The sequence below is a fragment of the Falco punctatus genome (assembly GCF_963210335.1).
Source record: "Falco punctatus genome assembly, chromosome: 12".
Classification (NCBI taxonomy): Eukaryota; Metazoa; Chordata; class Aves; order Falconiformes; family Falconidae; genus Falco; species Falco punctatus.
Window position 1 is genome coordinate 3,240,657 of NC_137592.1, and position 15,405 is coordinate 3,256,061.

Genomic DNA, 15,405 nt, shown 5'->3' on the forward strand with positions numbered 1-15,405 from the left:
ATCACTGAGGGTGACTGTAAATACGAATCAGTGGGTCTGCATCACAAGAGGGTTTTTTTGTGTAATCTATGCACTATTCACAAATATGCAAATATTTTCTACAGAAAATGAATTTTAAGTAGAAAAGAGGCTCCTTCCTGTAAATGAGCAACTAACTAGCATTATATGTATGTTGGTTTTTCTTATTTTAATGACAGTAAACCTGCAACTCAGTAGGTAGTATGTTTGTCCCTCTACAAAGGAATTGTGGTTTTAGTCTTCCATAAACTAATACCATATGGACAGATATCTGGTTCGTTCTGACTGCAGAACTTGACGGGGCTTTGCTGACTCCCACAGTAGCTGACAATTCAGCCCTCTAATGCGGCCTCACTAATAAACTACCTTAAAAAAGACTAAATACAATATGGTAAGTGATCTTTATTAAAAATTTTGTACATCAAAAGATTAACTACTATGTTTTAATCAAGAAAGATTTTACATATTACAAAAGATGTTATTAGTTCTTGAATTAGAAATAAATTTTATGAACACTGTACATGATAAATCTGAGTTGTAAGAGCAGGAATAGGACCGAGTGCCTGAAAATGATATAACTTAATAAGCAAATGCACCCAATTATTAGTATACAACATAATATTTCTGGAAAAATAGCATGTTAACTTCTGTCTGAAAATGCTGTATTCCTTTAACCAGTAACTACCAACAGTGCTCTGTCTGGAAATGCTGTATCCCTCTAACCAGTAACTACCAACAGTGTTTTCAGGAGAAAGCATGGACACATGTGCCCTGCGTGCTGATTTTCCATTTGGAGTTTCTTTCCCTGTCGGAGAAATTTTCTTCCTATGGTCTATTTTTCTTGGAGAGAGCAGAATGTTATTCTGTGGTATGGTTAACGCAATCTGCATATAAAAACCCAATGCAAAACGTTTCTTACAATGTAACTTTGCCTCCAACCCAGATTACAAAAACCAACTGTGATAGCACATAAATGTCTACAGAAATAGATTTTTATTGACCATTATCTTTTGTTACAAAATAGTTAAAAAGAAATATATTTTAGCTTATCAGATAACCATTACTTTGTGTATCACTTGTACTACATATTTTTTTTTCTTTTTGAGATTGTCAGTGTAGCTGCATTAACACTTGAAATAAAAAGAACACCTCATAATTGAATGACCTTATTTGGCTAGGAAGGATGTGTGAAGTTTTACAGGATAGTATGAACGTACAGTTTTCACACAAAAGTGTAGTATGTATCTAGTCCAAGAAAGGTAATAAAAAAGATTTAAATCTTTATACAGAAAGTGACAATGCCCATGTTATACTATGGAACACATCTACTAATTTTGAATTACAGGTGTAATGTGTGGATTAAAGATATCAACTTACTAAACAAATCTTAAAAAAAAAAAAAGAGCAGAATCTATAAATAAAATAGTAAGTGCTTTCTTTAAGATAATATTCTTTGGCTGCTTTAAGTGCCAGTGAAGGGTTATTGAAAACCACTAAAATGCATAAGGTCCCACTATTATTGTTAATCTTAACACCGAGCTTGTACGATAATTCAAACTGTTGACTGTTAGCATCTCCAGGTCCACAATGTGTTCTCTTGGTCCTGATAGTGATTTCACCAGTACAAGCATTGCACTTACGGCGCTTGTTTGCTGGAAGAACAACAGAAAAAAAAGTTTAATTCTGTCAAATCTAAAACGATTTCCTAGTTCCTAGCATGAAGAGAGTGCCTGTGTCTTACTACACAGTAAAAATGCTCTGTCTCAGCACAGAGATATATAATGCAAGTATTCTTTTAACATTTTTAAATGGCCATGACTAATCTCACACCTGGCTTTGCTGCAGGGAACACTTTACCTGACTAGGTCTCAGAGGAATAAACTGCACGGCAAAATCTGTTTCTGGTTATGCTGCCTCTTCTAAAGGACATGAAAAGTGGTAATCTATCCCAGGATGGTCTTTGTTTTTATCCCCATCTATCAGCTTTTAATATATATGGAGAATAAGTAAAACAAGAGAGATCTAATATCTTTAACAGTGATGTAGCTTGTTCAGTGGAGGGAAACTCTATCTCATGGTTTGTAGTCCAGAGGAAGTCGTGCTCCCCTTATAAACACTGGGAATTTTTGCAACTGGTGTGCCTATTGCCATCCCCATCTTGTACTGCTCTGAAGCTCTTTTCTCAGTCTGGGATCATGCTGCTGGGGAACATTGACAGGCCTTGTCTGTGGCATGCTGCTAGTCCATTAAACAGTTTTGTAACTTACTGATGATAATAAAAGGGTAAACTCCATCTCTCCCTTTACCTACTACAAATATTTTCTCACCATGTCAAATAAGGGCATACAGATGAATCCAATCCATCTGCTGTATCTGAAACTCAGCTCAGAGTTTTACTAAAACAATGGGAATAACTTTTAAGTAAGCCTTTGTTTACCACAGTCCCTTAGCAGGAATAAACACACGCTTCCTTATTTAAGGCTTGCGATTTCTTGTTGGGTGGCAACAGAAGATTGGAATTGTTAGTCTAAAGAAAGCCAGTCTGAAGGAAGGCTAGGTTGGGGTTTAACCCAAACTAGAGCTGGAGTGATCTTTTTTTTTTTAAGCAAATAACTGCTTGTATTTTTGGGGTAGGTATGGGGTTTTGATCTGTATTAAATCCAGAGAAAAGCACTGGATTATAAATTATACCAGAACAAGTGAGATACACAGATGAGTAGTTCCTTGTTCCCATCTTGGGGAAATGTGATTTACATAGGCAATGCCGTATCTTGGTACACTTTGTGGATGTACTGTCAAAACTTCTGAATGTTCAGATTTCAAGAAAAATAAACAAAAGTGAAACCCTTCCAATTAATGTAGTTCTGATTGAAGCTTTTTGTGCTGATTGTTTTACTGAGTGCCAAGCCACATATGAAGCAAACAGGATTTCCCAGGAATTTGTAAATATTACAAGTGTCCAAGAAAATCAGATTTCTTCCAAAAAAATCTTAAAAAGCAGATGTTACAGACACTTTCACTCATGTGTATCTACTTGAATGCGTTATACCAACAGGAAATACTGCTATTGTAAGTAATTTAAACTTTTGTGGTTTTCTGGATTAGTTGCAGCAACATGGGGAAACAGAGGTTTAAGTATGTCTCAACACAAAACCTTTGTAAGTTGGCCTGAACTTAGCGCTCTAGAAATCAGTGCCCCATCTCAAGCTACTATTGATTTCTTTACTTTTTTATAAAAATGAGAAATGTGATTAAAGTAATGGTAAAACTTTCTTTTAATCCTCCCCTAAATACAGATATGTGGTGTGTTAGTACAGAGTGAAAAGCACAGAGATATCTCATTTGAATCCAACACGGGTGTTCCAGGATTGCTAAATGTTCGTGATCACTACTAGTGTTGTATTAATTTGAAAGAAATATTTGGTTCTCAGTTCAGAGGTTTCAGGTACAAAAGTAAAAGGCTTTTCAATATTAGGAAACTAAGCACATTTAATAAGGAAGCATCAAAAAGCTGATAAACCTTGGGATGCTGTGATAATCTTACAGGGGATATTTGATGGGTTCGTCAAAATGGCAAGATGCTATAACACTTAGTAGCACTGGTGGTTTTTATAGCCCGCTCAGGGTCCAACTCCCACTGATACTTACTCTCAGGTAAAATTCTCCATTTTCGTTTCCAGACTTGATCCGGAATGTGTTAATAGTATTAGGGTAAATAGTGGTTGCCTGAATCTGGAAGATATCGGAGGGTACTGTTCTGTCAGAACGGATGCTCATGTATTTGTACACAACAGAGTAAGGCAGCTCTCGGCAAATGGCATTTGATACAGGGCAGACACAGCGGCTGAAAAACAAAAAAGGATGAAACTGTGATAGCTGCAAACAAATGGTACTTGCTTTCTGCTGTATTTGGTCATATTGCCTGTTGAGGAGGATCCTGAAAAATGAAAGACATCTTTCTCTTACTTCTCAGATGTAAGGACGTAGGGCTCTTGACAAGGATTTCTTGGGTAACAACGAAATCCTCCATGGTAATTCCAGCAAATTTCATCCTCTCTGCATTCATTCGTAGTCTCGCATTCATTTATATCTAGGAGGAAGGAAAAGGGGCTGTGTCAAAGCAGATGGAAATGGGTTTGCTGAAAACCCACAATGTCTTCAAAATAACAACAAAAGGTACCTGCTTGTCATCTTTACCCTGCTTTTCTAGGGCCTGGCTATAAAGGATTTCTCTATGCAGACATGTTTATTGAGTGTTAATTAAGCCTGAAGATTTTTTAGTTGACTGAAGATGCACGTTAAACAAATGTAATGAAACTGTAGAAATACTTTGGCAAACAATGATGTTATAGCAGCAGATATCTTGTAGACAGAGAAAGGTTTGAAGGAAGAATTGTGATTTCCTGCCTTCTGCTGGTTCTCATCTTTAGTTAGATGATGAAACTCTAGCAATTAAAGTGCTTAGTTAATGGCTACATTTTAACTAAAATAGCCTTGAAAGGAATAATGAAAACTTAAATTATTGTGTAAAGCAGAGCTGCTTCTTTTGCTTGGGAAAATAACCCTGAATAGAGGTGGGGACTGTCAGACTTGCACTACATTAATGCTCTATTATCCTGAGTGTCAGAACCCCACTAGTGTCTACATATATGGTATCCTGAAATTAACAGTGTCATAGAAAGGGTTTACTTAAATGTAATCTCTCGGAAGGCACAAACAGATTTTTAGATGGTCAAACTACCCAGTCCACAATATTAAGTATCAACTGCGGTTCTTAAGAAGGGAAAGAAATTATTCTGGATTTTTATAAAAAGCTATTAATAAAAAATGAGTTATTTCCTCATCCCTTCCGTCAATAATTAGCACACCTATTTATGTCTAAAAATAATGACTGTTAAATTGGGTTCTGGATCACAGAAGCAATGATTCTTGCACTTAATATGTTGTTCTGCAATATTCTCTAAGAAGATGCAGAGATATTTAACACCAGTGAGGAAAACCTACAAACTTTAAAATTTTGTCATTCAGTGGCACCTGACCAGAACATTTCTTTTTCTAAACAGAAATTATCTAAGCTGCACAAGTCTTGCTTTTTCCCCCTCTCCTGTTATCCGAAGAGCTGTATCTTTAATTTCTACTGTGGCTGGATTTAGGAAAAAATGAAACATGATATAAAGCCGTGTTTAGTGTCTGAAAAAACAAACAAAAAACAAACCACAAAAAAGGCCTGATTTTTTTCAGAGATATTTATCTCTGAAACTTAGACTTGCTACCTAGACATCCAAGACAAGTTTTATCTAAGGGTTTCAACAACTGAAATTTTCCTAGTAATCTCAAGGACTTAAGAGTTTGAGCTGAAGGAATCAAATAAGAATTAATATAAGATAGACAATTAATCATCAAATGCTTTATCAACCTATCTTTTGCTAACATAATGATAATTCTGTCCTGACAAATATTTAGATAGCAAGCGTTCTTAGTCTTGCCTGAAATGGTGTGATTAATAATACAGTATTGAGACTGCTAAGATGAGACACTTACCTTGACATGTTCTGCCTCCTACTACCTGGTATCCCTCAGGACAGACACATGAGAATTTTCCTGGTTCATTGACACACTGATATTGACATATATAACTTGAGGTTCTGCACTCATCAGTGTCTGCAGAGAGCAAGAGATATTAAAGTTCTTGGGTTTTTTTAACATCTACCTTGTTACAGAACTAATTATAATAGCTAAATGCTGGTTCTAACAGGAAAAAAAAGAATGAATTCTGTCTAAAAAGAGTAAGTTATCAAAAACCTGAAATATACCGCTTAATGCCTCAAAGTTGCAAACAGAAGGGCTAGTTCTACCTGTGTTTTATTGATAACCTTCCAAATGAGAATCCTGGAACTGAGGAAGCAGAAGCTAAACTAGACTTCAGAACATATTTGGGAAAATAATTCTTGAAAGAATTTATACTTCTAGTATTCCAAAATGTGAGTACTTTAACAACAGACACAGATGTGAGGTTAGTTCATAAGGCAACAATATTGCCTTTGTACTTGTGCCCTATGCTAATGGAGTAGCTCTTTGGGAAAGAGAGGAAGGCCACTTTCTTATCTTCAAATAATATTCAGTGTATACCATTCTCCTTTGCTTTTTTTATCCTTGTGTAACCCTCTGTCCCTTGCTAGAGAAGTGTAGGATGAAACAGATTTTAACAGTATATGTCTTTAACAGGAAATTAAATTAAACCCATCAAAACTAGGGAATGGAAAAAAGCATAACTCCCTCCTACTACCTCTGAGGTTTGAGCCCAGTTCTTGATTTTGTCAGGGATGTCCTTGGAGGCTGCATACTTGCTGCTCCCTGTTCTGTTCACTTGCAAGTAGAAATAGCTTAAGAAACTTGGAAAGGGAGCATCTGTAATAGGTCTGCTGGCTTGTTTAGGAGGGCAGTGGTAAACCAAAACGACCTCTTTGGCTCGAAAAGACTGGTAGAAAGGATATGGGCTTTAAGGGTGAGATCATCATGTATCCAAAAGGAGATTAGAGGACCCCTGTGGAGGCTCTGGCAGAGGAAATAGTGTTGATTGTATAATCATCAGGAGACATGCTGTTTGTATACACAGGCTTGAAAACACCTCAAAAGCACAATTGTCACTTCCTTAAAATAAAAAATTTGAGGTTTTATTTTCAGAGGAACCTAACAACACACAAAATTACACTTGTTTTTGGTTTGCATTCCTTTCAGATTCATTTAATGGTCATCAGCACTAGACCACACACAATTCAAGTGAGTTTGTGAAACAAGTATTCAGAAGCCTTATTCTTCCCAGCTGTGATCTGAAATGTAATGTCTGTCCTGTTTTGCACTTACTATTAGAGATACCCATATCTGAGTGTACCTGAATGCAGCCACTAAGGTGTGCATAGCAACCACATTTGCAAAAATCAAACAATAAATTTCTTAAGGGTTTTGGCTACAAACTGCACCCACAGGGTGGCTCCACTTGAATTATATCCCTTAGCTCAAAGAAAGACTTCTGAGAAAATAATTTAAAAAAAATAATAAAATGCTCTTCCAAGACAAAAGAAAAATTGCTTACCTTCACAGTTAATTCTGTCACTGCTTAACTCAAATCCTGGATTACACTGACAGATGAAAGAACCCAGTATATTGTAACACTGTTGTGCACATGGGTTATTGGCATCACATTCATTTATGTCTGAAAGGAAAAATTACAGATCTTTATCTTGTGTAGCTGATAATTAGGCTGATTAAGGGGATTAGTCCTCAGTCTGGGTCTATTGCTTAGCAGAAGCTCAGTTGACTGTATCAATACAGATCTGCAGTCACTGGAACAATGTCAGATCTATGCTTTACATTCCATGTAGAAAAAGAGTGTTTTTCCAGGAATGAGAGTTATTCTAATGTGTGATGAATTCTTCCAAAAATGTTTAGTGTGGCTATTAAACTCCACATTCCAGTGTCTCTCTTTCAGGTATGAAATGCCAAGTCTCTATAAATAATTGATATAAGGAATATATACTGATAAGGCCTCTCAGCATGCCATGGTTAAGATTTGAGCTATTTATTACTCTAAAATTTGTTCTTTTAAATTCCATTACAATTATAACATAAGCCTTTGAGGCCAGTAGAGTTTTGCAATGCTGTAAGGCCTAGACCATATTGGGGGAAGGTATGTTTCTGTGCTAGACTTTTTCCATGATGTGTCCATCCTAAGAACATATGTGAGAACACTATGGTATGAGAAAAGCAATTTTTAATAGGAAGTTTATATAACTGTAATCATCTCTGGAATCTGTAACACTTGGTTTTCATAGGCTGTTGACTAACTGCTGCTCCTCTGTAATTTCCTCTGCAGATTTTAGTGTATTTTCCCTTGTATTACTTCCCTGCATGATTTTAATTCATATTTGTGTTTATGAGATATAACCATTAGTAGAGAGCTGTGTCTGGAAAAAGATAGAGTTCATGGCTTTTGCAAATGCTGATATGTCAGCAACAGTCAGTCATTTATAGATACACCTAAAAACTGGCAAAGACGACTAAGATCAGGCACTCACAAAAACTAAACCAATGAGAAGGATATTAATTCTCTATATGATGAACCTCCTAGTCTTGAAAATGAGTGGTAATAGAGGAAAACCGATTACAGAGTAGTTTTATTTTTTTCTTCCTCTCTTTAGTTAATTTCTGGCAACAGTGCAAAGAATGTACATCATGACAATGCTACCAGAAGAAAAAAATAAGCTAGGCAAAGCCACAATTCTGTTTGTTTTTCTTCCAAGAAATATTGACCCACTTTCAATATATGCAAAAGCTGTAACACAAGTGCAATTGGTGCAGCTGTCAAGTACCTCTTCTGCCAGATGACTGTTGCAGATGTGAAAGTCTGTCTTGATGCAGCAACCATTCATGTACAAATTTTCTTCTTAAGATTTACTTCACCTTTCCTTGTATGAGTATGCTTTACTAGGCTGGGAGGCCAGCAGGTTAGAGAAGGGGTGTTTTGGTGAAGCACCTAACACATGTGCAGCTGTCATGGATTTGTGAGTGTAACTGAAAGAATACACCTTGCATTTGAGCCATGGAAAGGGTCAAATAAGTAACAACTTGTCACATGATTACGTTGTATCCATGTGCAACTCTTTTTATACTATCATTTGGTGAAAAACAAAATTTCTCTCGCTTCCGTGCTATGCAGTGTGCCAGGGCACTTGGTAATACATGGCAACACTTGGAAGTAATGGTAGAAGTTGGAAAACCCAGACTGGTTTTTTATATAAAAATATGCATATAGTATAGATTTTATATATATAAAAATTATAGCCATAAAGGAATTCTGACCATCTCCATCACCAACCCGTTGATTTTTTTTTTTTAAATGGCCATTCTCTCTGTACTTCAGCAGACAGTTACTTTTTATTATTAGTCTAATTCTTCTAGAACAGAATTTCAATCTTAACAGAAGTCTTAGTTTATTGCAAGGCTTCCCTTAGTGTTTGCCTTCTAAAGGGCCACTGTCCTTAGTGACACACATTTTCATTTTTAACATTATTTTCCAGATATTCTAATGTGACATACATGCTTGCTTTCCTCACCACGTTTATCACGTGCTGAGGATAATCACTTAACTGCAGAGGTACAGTATTGCTTCTCCTGGTTTCCAGTCCCACCCTTTGTTAGATGAACTGGCGATAATATCATGAAAGCCAATGACAATGCAAAAGCAATCCAGAAGTGAAAGAATAATTAAATCTAAGATTAAATAATTAATATAAACTTCCAGGGTTCCAGTTGCCAAACTAGATGCTCCTCAGAAACCTGCTATGCAAACAAAATAAGAGGCTTTCGATAAGGCTCCAATTTTCTTTCTAATCCTTCTGTACTACTTGGATCACTTGCAGTAGTGCCTGTCAATACAGCAACTGATATGTCTTACTCTTTGGTATTTTTTTAAGGGATGAAGATACTTAAATTTTAACTGTGGCAAGTCATCTGTCAGTATTTGTGAACTCATGTGTAAGTACATGCAGAGAAGTTCTTACCTACACAGGTGTGGTTGTTGGATGCTAACTGGAAACCAGCATTACACTGGCAATAATAGGAACCAGGAGTGTTCACGCATCGATGGTGGCAATATGGAGGCAGGGTGCATTCATCAATATCTGAGTAATCAAAAAAGAGAAATTAATTCAAATGGAGTTATGGTAGTTCACTGTTGATGTCTTGTATCTGAAGAAACTGTAGAGTTTATTGCTCTTCCTGAAAAGATGGGAAAAAAGCTTATGTGAGCTAGGTACTGCTTCCATGGATATTAACAGGAACGGTACTTTACTTTTTCTTTCAGTAACTTTTGTAAATATCAGTTTTATGCTGATTGTCTTCCAGCCACTGAGATCAATATGCATTCTAACTCTATTTTTATATTCAGCTCCACAATACTGCTTAGTCTTGTTTATTTTAAATAGGTAAAACTCCAGAGCTTTTTGTTCTGCTTTTCAACCAAAATTTCTCATGATCAGACATAATGCTGACCAATACAGTGAATGTGGCTTGTAGGTCTCGTTTTTCCAAAAACTTGCATCCAGCACTCCTAGCATGTGCTAAATCTTTTCAGCTCCATTAGGAAAAGAGACCAAATTTTCTGTGCAAGTACAGGGGAATGGCGAGGATAGAAGATTAATGGGCCTGAAAAGGAAACGGGTTATGCTTCCACAGGGATTCCCCAGAAACAGGCTTGCCTCCCTGGGGGGCTGCTGTTGCTCCGTTGCCCCTCCGTGCCTCTCCTGCATACCTTTCCATACAGCAGCACTAGCCCCTTGTGCCTGACCGAGGAAGGTGAGCAGACTGGCTGCAGTTGGTGCTATCTCAGGCAGTATTAACTGTCCACAGGCTCTCCTTGCAGATTAGCCCTAGTTTTGAGGTGGAGCAGGCTGCTTTTCCAAGTTTCAGCATTCCTAATGTGCATTGGAGCTGCGTTTTCACCTGCAAACCATACAACATGTGCAACAGCCCATTCTTGTACCTGTCTGCATGTTAAAAGGCTTCCTTGCATTCTCGAGGAGATACTGCCTCTGTTTTTGTCTGAAAAACTCATTATTTTTTTATTATGCCATAATGCTGAGGGTGCGTGTATGTGCAGCAGCCATCTTTGGTTGTGACCTGCTTGAGCTTGGTGAAGAAATCCGTGCCGTGTTCTGTACATGTACACAATGTGAATTTCAAAGGCTCAATGCTCAGACAAATAAGGCCAGTTTTCACTGGAACAAAGAAAGGCACTTCCCATATCCATGCCAGATCTTGAGTTTCCTACCTCCAGCTGTTTCCACCATAGATGTGTTTAAAAAGAGGCCAAGACTTCTTTTATAATGAGGAAAGTGTTTGTTTTAATATAGAGTGAAAAAATAATCTTGAGAAGTTAACCCTTTCTTTGTCAAATTTTCAGTCACTGTTTGGGGCTAAACTTAGCAGTGGAGTGTTTTGGATGGTTCTGAATGAAAAGGCTTATGCTGGAAAATTCCTGACTATCTGTACAGTAGCAATTGTTGCTGTAACTCTCTTGCTGCAGAGAAAATTTGGAAGTAGAAATAGACTAAATTAGGAGGCACAGTAAATCTCGTCCATCCTTGACTTTTACAGGACTAAGCTCTTACAAATTGCTGTTTAAAGATCTGATTATACAATACAGACACATGAGCAATGCTTTGCTGCTTAGGCACTGCATTTATGCACATAAATGCTTCCAGGATCTGACTTTAATTCAGTGGGAGTTTTCCTTGCAGGATTAGGCACATCAGCTCCATGCACATCTACAGGCAAAGCATTATCTAATCAATTCAGCTAAATCTTCTGTTTGAAGTAATGCTGGAAAGTAATTCATTCTATCTGCAGTCTCATGTTTCAGGAAAGACTATTTTGCAATATGTGAAGAAGCAAATTTTACAATAAAAATGTCTCAAAAAAGACAGAAATTATTAGTGAATTTAGATTAAAATAAAATCAGTTGTTAGAAATGAATCCTTTTCTCCCTCTACCTTGAAGCCAAAGTAGTCTGGAAAAATTTCTTTCAAATTTGAGAAACATTTCCTCCCATATGGAGAACCTCTATCAAGATCTGGCCCCAAGAACATTTTCTGGCAAAGTTGTTATAAAAAATCCCCAAAGACAGGCTTTATTCTGAAATGCTGACAGTACTAAGTGTAGGGATGGACTTATAATTTAGGTCAGTGTGTAATATGTAACACAGGTGTTATTCTTGGTTTTGACCTAAATAGGAGAAGGGAAATTTCGCTTTCCAGACACCTTCATGTATAGATTTAGATGCATAAATGTATTCACATGTAGGTAAAAGGATGTATCATTCTGCTGCTTTTCTTTTCAGTGCTGTAATGTGTCCTGGAAAACTTTCAGTTAGTGCCATGGGTCTTGACATTAAATGTGCTATTGCACAGCATTAGAAAAATCTAGATAAACCCCACATTTAAATAGGAAAAAAATAAATAATCAATGACCTATCAAAACTATTCCTCTACTTACATTCCAAACTACTCATCCTATTCTTGCACAAAGAACTGAGAGGAATCAGATATATCTGTGTTTACACCGATTTGACAGGCCAGTTCAAGGCCTGATCCACATCTCTTTAGGAAAGAGATAAGAATTTTTGGGTTGATTTCTACAGCCTTTGGCTCAGAACCCTAAAGAAAGAGCCGTGCCCAGAAATGTAAGTCAGTCTAGATGTGTACTGAAACTTCCCCCATTTCCTTCCTGCAGCTCTTGTTAGGCAGTGACTGCTTATGCAAGGCTTTTTGTAAGAGCTTAAAATTAAAAATTCTTAAACACTTGCAAATGCAGGATCTCTAATGCAAAGAAAAAGAGGAAAACCTGAAGTTCTGTTGTTCCTATTCTGCTGAACAGGAAAAAACCCAAAGCAACTGGAACGTGTTTCTCCTAGGCTACAGAAAACCAGTCTTGTGTCTTATAAGAGGCAGTCTTGAATGTTGCTTCATGATGTATATATTTGATTCTCTTATTTCATAGTTGGTTTTATTATCTCTGACAAACCTAAAGCTTAAGGATGAAGTGCCTATAAAAGCAATTCGTCGATTGAAATAATGATTAAAGAGGTGTTAAGTAGAGGCTGAAGGAGGACTGAAGGAACAGAATAATGGCACCTTTGCGTAATATCAACAAATAAGAATGGAATAGGAAAGATGCAGTGTTCACCCTGCACTTGGATTTAATTTAATGCTATACTTATATAGGTCCCAAGGGTGCTAATAGTTTATTTTGGCACAAATAATAAAGTGTAGTGGCTTATAAGTTGCAAATATCATATACCTGCATTCAGAGTTTCAATCTCTTTCATTTATACTTGTAAAACTGAGTACTGAAACAGACTGTGCAAGGGGACTTTGCAGAGCAGGGATTAGGTCTGTGTGAAGGTGGTGCTTTGTCCTGCATATCTGTCAAGTCTCGCTGAGGTCAGTGCAAAGACATGCTTTAGTTTGCTGCTGCAGTAGACTTAGGACGATATCTGGGACACTAGGCAATACCCCAATGCAAACAATAAACACAATGGTAACTATTAGGAAAATAAATCTTGTGAAGTTGAACTCAGTGTTGATTATACTTCAGATAGTCTCTAGTTCTATGTTTTAGTGATTAATTACTGTGATAAAGTGATTATTCCGTTGTATTTCAAAGTTATATAGCTATTTTACAGTACACATACCTATACACTTTACAGTTGCAAACTTTATTTTGATTACAGATAATGAAAGAAAATAACTTAATCTAGAGCAACACTTACCAACGCATTGGTCCCCTCGTTTCTGATAGCCTGGAGGACACTGGCAGCTGAAGGACCCTCTTAAATTGACACATACTTGATCAGCTCTACAATTATGGGTTCCAGTTGCACATTCATCTATATCTTTATCGAAAAAAGCAAATATTAGTCATAAAGTTTACTTAAAATATTTAGCCTGTTGAAATGCTTTACGCGTCTTCAAGCCACCTATAAGTGAAGGCAGCAAAGTTCAAATATACTCCAAAGTTGTCATCTTGATGCTTATTCCATTTGCAAGCAATGAAATGTTAACAGATTTCTAATAGCTTTTAATTCTGACACTGCATTTGTAAATATTTTCAGATATGGTTATTTTAAACTATCAAATACTTCTATTTGTCAAATGCCGTTACTATTTTTTACTTCTAACTACAGAAGTTTCTGTAAACTTCTTGCAACTTTGTCATGTTTTAGTAATTTGACTTTTTTGTTTTATTTCCCATGCTGATTGGCTGTTGCATGCTGAATTACCCTGGAAAATTCCAGCAAGTGTAGTTCAGTCCTTTCTCAAGAATGAGATGAGTTAGAAATATGTTATTTTGCTGATATTAAAAAGGCTCTGATCTCTTTTGCTTGATTCCCGTACTCCATACTTTGGGCAGGGGCTTGGAACTTGGTATGTGGTGGCCTTCTCATCAGGAAGATATCTGCCTCTTGTCATTCCCCTGAAAACTCTACTAATTCAGTCAATCTGTTAAAGTCTTTGGAAACAGTTTATGTATGTTTATATTTGAACAGTACAGCTAAAAATGCAAATACTAGACTGATACTTTTCAGTGTAATTCAGGCAGCTTTTAGTTCACACTAAATGCAGGTTTATACAAGTATAAACCCAACATTTTGATTTTGCCTGTTCATTATAACTGCTGGAGGTACTTAATTATAATTAAACTGCATGTGCTGACAAACAGGTTGCTTAAAATGGAATTACAGTTTGCTTTCTCATCTGAACATCCAAAACGCTGGAAAGCTTTTTATTGTAACCTGACACAGTAAGTGAAAGAACTTTTTAATTTTGGCATTGTACACAATTTGGAGACTCTAGGCTGAATAAACAAATTCCTTAAAACTTATGATCTCTAGTTTACAAATCTCAGCTGACCTCTCTATTTGTATAGGCACTGGGGACGTTAGAACATCACCAGTGGCAGATTCTGGGTGGTGCTTTGGAAAAAATGATGGATACTTTCTCATAGCAAATGAAAACAATTTTGACCACAAGATTCAATAAAAAATAAGCCATCAACAGTTCGAATTAATTCTCAGTATTGGCCCTTTCCACAAATGTCCAAAAATTTTACATATAACTTCTCCTTATCTGACAGGAGACATAAAGTCCTTTTATGTTAGCCTGGTCTTTGCATTTCTGTGTAATATCAGTCCTAAAGCTGCTGTGTTGATGCAGGACTTGCTGACTGCATTGTTCTGTACTGACAGCTGAAAAGCACATTCTCAGGTGTAAAGACTTTCAGAGACTATAGCTGGCTGCCTCATACCAGCCTGACACATCATTAAATGTTTAAGCCAAAGCATGGTGGAGTTCAATGCAAGTCTTTGCAGGGACTTTGCTGGGCTTTGCATGTACTCCTAGTTTCTACAAAAGCTGAAAATAAAATGGCTATAATACGCATGCAGTTCAAATCCTTTTTGTCACAGAGTGTGCTGGAACAAAGCACGCTTGATCTTTAGGAACTTCATATGTGAGTAAACTTAACTAAGCCATCTTAAAAGGTAACTCAAAATGTATTAAGTCCTTGTGTTTATCCATGGCTTGATTTCCACTTATTATTGTATAGAAATTAAGCTAAGCTACTCCAGCTAAAATGAACCAAACTAGATTGACTTATGTGCTCGGGGTCTTTGATTTTTTCCCAATGGTAAGTTCAGTTTGAAAGAAAAACAGTTATTCAAACATAGTGTTTGACTGCTAGCTGCCTCCTTGTTTGGAAACCTGTGGAGGATTTGATGTTGTGGCCAGGAAGATCTGTGTTAATGAGAACAACTTTTTCTTGAGACTTTTT

The 15,405-nt window shown here is 36.7% G+C and overlaps 1 protein-coding gene across 2 annotated transcripts in view; it reads right to left on the reverse strand.

Moving 5' to 3' along the window:
- Positions 1–405: 405 nt before the first annotated feature.
- Positions 406–15,405, reverse strand: part of EFEMP1 (EGF containing fibulin extracellular matrix protein 1) — a 49,547-nt gene continuing 34,547 nt past the window's right edge. For both annotated transcript variants that reach the window (XM_080408091.1, XM_080408092.1), the window contains exons 5-11: positions 13,346–13,468; positions 9,579–9,698; positions 7,112–7,231; positions 5,560–5,679; positions 3,985–4,108; positions 3,667–3,862; positions 406–1,670 (exon numbers count right to left, since the gene is read on the reverse strand). In XM_080408091.1, coding sequence (XP_080264217.1) covers positions 1,512–1,670; positions 3,667–3,862; positions 3,985–4,108; positions 5,560–5,679; positions 7,112–7,231; positions 9,579–9,698; positions 13,346–13,468 — 962 coding nt within the window. In that variant the 3' untranslated portion in view covers positions 406–1,511. The remainder of the gene's footprint in view (positions 1,671–3,666; positions 3,863–3,984; positions 4,109–5,559; positions 5,680–7,111; positions 7,232–9,578; positions 9,699–13,345; positions 13,469–15,405) is intronic.